We start from the raw sequence: 6026 nt of genomic DNA on the forward strand, positions 1-6026 counted from the left end.
GCATCCACCAAATGGTCCTTAGTACCTGTCCCGGGTTGGGATTGGTTGCAGCCTTGTTGGGCAGGGCCAGAGGGTCAGACTGGGGCATGGTGTTATCGCTGTTAGCACGCAGTAAGGGGTGGGAATGAAGTGAGGGGAGAGGCAGAGTGTGGGAGCTCTCTTTTCGCTTGGGAACATACTTTGGCGATTCCAAAAAGGGCACTGAAAATGGGGGTGTGAGGTTTACAGGTGAGGGTTCAGAGGTGACGAGTAACAAGTAGTAAGAAGTGAGGAAGGGCAGTGAGGTTTAATGTGACAGAATGAAATGGAGGGAGAAATTAGGTAGATTGTTAGGGAAAAAGAAGGGAGATTGTAAGGGCAAATACATGATAGATTCAGGCAAGTACAAAGAAAAGCAGATGTTGCGAACACTCGATAGCCCTCTCAGAAGAGGCAACTTGGCATTAAAACTTACCTACGTCAGAATCTTTGTGGTTTTTGATGATTTCCCCGAGTTCAAAGTGACCTGACATTATAGCTATCTGCAAACACAAAATGCAAAATGAGATGTAATTGTTGTAGCTATTGTAATTATTTCTTATTTTATTGTGTTGGCTCCTCTTTCTTTTTTATTTTGTGACAAAACTGTTAGCCAAAGCTACTCTGTAAATGCAATTTCATTTTTAAAACATGAACATAAAAATGCAGACAGTATCTAAATCACTTACCTGAAAAGGGGTCTGGCCATGCTTATTCTTTGCCTCCTTATTTGCTCCCCTGTACAGAAGAACGCGGACACAGCTTTCCTGGTCATTCAAAGAGGGAAAGTGATCGGTTAACACCAGCCTAATAATTATGGTAAACTAGTTTAATATAAGGGATCTGTTTCTCTACTTGCCTTGTTGTACAGAGCAGAAATGTGAAGTGCAGTGTTCCCTGAGGCATTTTGAGAAGAGGTGTCTGCCCCATAAAACAGCAGATGCTCCAAGTGCTGGGCAAAGCCATTCTGACACGCCTTTCAATGTCAAGAGTGTGATAGAAATATCCACAAAATGTCAGTGTTTAAAAGTGTAGAAAGAGACCATTTAAATAGAATAGATTGATTTCACATAGGACTATTTTAGTGCAATAGAATTAGGCAAGAAAGGGGGGGATGAAAGATACTGCAAAGGAGATACAGAGAGAAAGAAAGGGAAATAATATGTTTTACATCCACATTTAGATCATAATTACGCTTACAGAAAAACAGGTCAGAGCCAATTACATTGCACCTTGGTGGAAAAGAAAAGAAACATAAAACATTAAAACAACAGAAATGAGCCTTCAACAGCCTGTGAGGTTTCCTCATATTTTTCTGCAGCGACTAAAATATCACAAGATATGTACAAAGTAAAGAAAGAAAACACACAGCACGGCAAAACCAAAATAAAATACCATGACAACCGGCTCGCAGCACAAACGCAAATTTACCAGAATGTCACAGAGACATAATGTAGGCAATGCACCCATATCTAGTAAGAGAGTAAGAAAGAGATAATATTCAATGCTCTTTCTGAACTGGACTCAGCTTGACATGACCCAGATTTTAACAGGTTTAAGGAAACTATTTGGTCACTTCAGTTTATGACTACATTTTTTTTCATATCACTAATCTGAGTGCCTTTGCCTCTGAAAGGCTGGTGGGGATGATGAGATGGGAGGAAGAAGTGTACCTTATGTATTTCTTCCATTCCAAACTCCTCTTCATCCCTGTGCTATGGAGAGAGAGAAGGAGGGGAGGAAGGAGAGAGAATGGAGAGACGAGTGAGGAAGGCACAGAGGAGAGGGGTGTGAGAAAATGCTGAGAGAGACTGACGGGCGATGGCACATGACATCAACCACAGAGATAAGACAGGGAAATGTTGGTGCATTGCTTAAGTTCACATGAAGAGGCACAAAGACCAGAGATGCTTAACATGAAAATATGAAAGGAAACCATAGACAGACAGACAGACAGACAGACAGACAGATAGATTTGGTGAGTTCTTTATAAATCTAACATATTGAACTGTCCGTTAGTACCTGATGGGACTCGTCCCAGCCATTCTCGTCTCTTGTCCCCAGCCTCGCCCTATTGTACAACAAGGTCTCGCAACAGGAAGTGTCGCCCCCTGTCAATACAGTGTGGTACAGCGGAGTCAGGCCACAACGGTCTCTGTAGTTTGGAGATGCTCCAAGGGACAAAAGAACCTGGCAGGAAAAAAGAAAAGCATTACTTTTCTAATATGTGTGTGGGCATGCATATTCTGTCTGTATATATAGAAATGCTGAGAAAGAAATAAGTAAAGAAAAAGACAATTGGGTATGGCTGGGCCTTAATTTAGTTGTGATGCTACTGCTGATCGATACAAACACAGTGTTTAATAGAATGAAATTGTTATTGTGAGAAACTGTAATCGATTCGTCGAGCGGTGAGGGATAGGGTATACTGTTATAGATATGGTGAGTATATATAGCCATTTAGTTTGATTATTTAACATCTGATCTCACATTTACTACCAGATAGTGTTATACTGCATGTTGACGCTGCAGGGGGAATTAAAAGAATATTATTATGATTATTATTACAATTAGTGAAACTTATTTCCTGGCAAAGAAACACTTTTACAATGTCATCTGTAAAAATGGCTTTGATATGTAGCCTTTAAATCAACAAGAGGCAGCTAACAGAGCCACAAAAAGGCCTCTCATTTCCATTGCATGAACATTGTTTAAAGGAAAAGAACACGAATCACAATTTGAAACTAACTCGTAGTGTTATGCCTACAGTATTTAAGGCACTGTGAAATGCATCATCTTTAAATATAACGACCACCCACATTTGATGCAGCATTTGCAATGGTCATTTATTCACTTCAGCATTTTTATATAAGGTGTTCAAGTGACTATGTGTGCACCTATAATAATCTGTTAAATGTTATAAAGTCCTTACCAGCAGCCCATCGTGATTGTGAGCCCTAACAGCTTTGTGCACCACTGTCAAGCCATCTCTGTTTCTAAAATCCAAATGAGCGCCGCCCTGAACCAGCACCCTGATAGCCTCCACTGGCAGGCCGGACTGCACAGCCACAGAGAGAGGGGTCTCTGAGCCACAGAAGGGGTGGGGGGGTCAGGGAGGATGGCAGGTTGAAAGGTGAAAGTTAAAGTCCACCCTCGGATCATCACACAATACCACTAGTAAAATGATTTATTATAAAGCAAAGAATTAATATCTTTACCAAATCACAAAGTAATTCCCACAGTGACAGCATACACAGGGTTATGGCACACTCACCTCCCGTGTCAGGGTCATGAAAATTTGGATCAAGACCTTTATCAAGGACTTTTGCCATTTTCTCTACTGCTCCAGTCTGAATGTAATCCAGGAACTTCTTCAGACTGGCCTAAGAGGGGTAGAAGAGGAAGGAAACAGATGTCAGTGAGTTGAAATAAATACTGAGCACCAGCAATGTTCAATAGGCATAAGAATAAATACCTTTGTGCTGAGTTTGGAGAGAGCCTTTTCATCCAGATTTGTCTGTTTATAAACTCTGGTTTTGTACCTAAACTGAGGACCAGAAAAAGATATGTGTGAAAACTGTGATTCATCATACTGCAACACAACTAAGTTTATCAGTGATAGCATACATAGAGGGAAAAAAAGGTTACTATTTGTGCTGTAATTCTGTACTTCAGATTGTGTTTTTTTTTTAAGAAGAGAAGCAAAGCTAGGAATCAAAAATCTTTTTCAAGCTGGCTTGTGCATTTCGAGCAAATTCTGTTAATTTCATCATTGCAGCTTTAGGCACAGAAAGCAACATTACTCTTGTTAACTCTCTCATTCTTTCCAGAAATTCACGCTCCCACTCAGTCTTTGGAACAGATACATGATTTACTTCTTTAAAATATTCAGATTTGTGTTGTCTTTTTTGGGGGGAAATGCTTGATCTCAAGTAATGCTTAACTGGTTACAATGGATGGATAGATTCAGTGCTTAAATAAAAATCAGGTGGACAGACAAAAATATGATCTAGAGAATATTTAAAAAAGAAAAACACTGAGTCAAACATAACATCCTTCAAAGAATGAGTAAACTGAGTTCAGGTGGGTTTGCCTTCCACTTCCTCTCTGAATGGGAGACCACGTCAATGAAAACCACCTGACTGGATGTGCTGCAATCACAGTCCTGTACCGGCAAACCTTTTACAGGCGGAGGAGCATGGAGATGAGAGGAGAAGTCTAAGCTCTTATCTAGCAGCTGACAGCTGAAGTGAACCACATACTGTACCTCAGACAGCCACAGAGCAGCTGCATATTTCAAGCATCAGAGGCGTGTTTGGTTTACAATAAAATAACTACAATGTGCTTATTAGTAAATGTGAATAATAGTCCAATTCAAGCACTAAAGTTACTCAAAATGGCATTACTCGTGTTATAAATACACACACATATGGAGCAGTGAGACACATTCGGCTGTGGAGCAGAGTTTAGTTACATGGCCTCATCAGCACACATCTGGAACCTTGTCAAGAATGTAAACACTGGTTCGAAGCCAAACTGAGTGGAGGATACTCTTTCAGCCCCACCCAGCTCATAAACATTTAGAGCAGCTGGACCACCAGAGGGCACTGTGAGATAATCGTATCACAGCATGACAACTTAATATAGATGTCATCACACAGCCCCACTTCCTAAAAAGGGGGAAATATAATTTAATTTGTTGGTTACATAATGCTCAGAATTCAATTAAATTCATGATGTGGATATTACTTTTGTTATTCAATTTCAAATCATTTGTTGAATGTGGTAATTTTAACAAAAAAACAATCTTTAAGTAATTTATCTGCAATTGTAGAGCATTCCTTATGGTTTTCACTTAGTTATGAGCAAGTAAGATTTCAAAGTATGATGCAGTGCAATAGTCACAGAAGGTGAAAGATGTACATCAGCTGTTGTTTTTTCTGACCGTGTTTTGGAGATCACAGCAAGGCTGTATTTTCTTACAGAGAAATGTCTAGAGAATTACTCAATGCCTACAAAAACAAACAAAAACTGTCGAGATGAAAAGAAAATCTATGTAACTTTAAGAGTGCACTCAGTGAGAGCGGTACCTACCACATGGCCATGTTCTCTTTATTTTTTGTGGGAATTTGGGGGGTTGTAGCAACACTTTTTGGATATTTTCTACACTCATTTTGTAGTATTGATGTAGTACTTCACCTTTGTCACCTTTTAGGACAACAAATAAATAAATCAAGTATTTCCTACTAGATTGTTATTCATAGCAGTGTGGAGAAGTCTCTGAAAACTGCATTTTCATTTTGGAAAACTACATTTATAAACAATAAAAGTTAACAGTTAACTGTAAAAATATAATATTAAGTATTAAAATACTTAAATACTTCCAATGTCAGACTCAAAATGTTAGGGGGGGGGGGTTCTGCTGCTGCTATGGGGATACTTCAACACTGAGCCACTTTCTTAACATTTCTGCCTCCATACCTCCAGGTAAGGCACCCCTTTCTCGAAGGACTGTGAGTAGTCTCGCAGGACCCGCTCCTCCTCCAGGAACTTGGCATCCCGTCCGTCTCCAGCAGGCTGGAAGAGGCCATAGTTGTAGACATCCCACAACGACTCGCTCAGGGAGCAGATGATCTGCTGCTTGGCACTCCACACTGTGCAGTCCGGGTCAAACTGGAGACACCTCTGACAGACACACAGAGAGAGCACAGGGCAGCGTGGAGGTCAGAGGCCTCAGAGGTGGAAATATGTTAATGTTTCACTCATCTACACCTGCTCTGGAGGCAGTGGTGGAAGAGGTATTCATAGTATTACGTAAAAGTACTTATACCACACAGTGTAAAACTCCTTCCTTACTTAGAGCTACAGTTGCACGACATATTTACTAAAAGTATTATTAGCAAAATATCATCAAAAATAAAAGTCCATATTCTGGAGTAAAATCCTTCTTAATCCTTAATTCTTCTGTTTATAAGAAAATTCTAATTAAAAATCACCAAATTTGGAGA

The 6026-nt window shown here is 39.9% G+C and overlaps 1 protein-coding gene across 1 annotated transcript in view; it reads right to left on the bottom strand.

The window, feature by feature from the left end:
* LOC118334027 (SH3 and multiple ankyrin repeat domains protein 1-like) overlaps positions 1 to 6026 on the bottom strand; it is a 33147-nt gene that overhangs the window by 19190 nt on the left and 7931 nt on the right. Inside the window, exons 2-10 of the mRNA XM_035669844.1 lie at positions 5500 to 5703; positions 3494 to 3565; positions 3293 to 3401; positions 2951 to 3102; positions 2041 to 2208; positions 878 to 994; positions 708 to 785; positions 455 to 521; positions 26 to 201 (exon numbers count right to left, since the gene is read on the bottom strand). Coding sequence (XP_035525737.1) covers positions 26 to 201; positions 455 to 521; positions 708 to 785; positions 878 to 994; positions 2041 to 2208; positions 2951 to 3102; positions 3293 to 3401; positions 3494 to 3565; positions 5500 to 5703 — 1143 coding nt within the window. The remainder of the gene's footprint in view (positions 1 to 25; positions 202 to 454; positions 522 to 707; positions 786 to 877; positions 995 to 2040; positions 2209 to 2950; positions 3103 to 3292; positions 3402 to 3493; positions 3566 to 5499; positions 5704 to 6026) is intronic.

The sequence above is a fragment of the Morone saxatilis genome, unplaced genomic scaffold (assembly GCF_004916995.1).
Source record: "Morone saxatilis isolate NCDOM2014 unplaced genomic scaffold, NCSU_SB_2.0 Contig1, whole genome shotgun sequence".
In the NCBI taxonomy this organism is placed as follows: Eukaryota; Metazoa; Chordata; class Actinopteri; family Moronidae; genus Morone; species Morone saxatilis.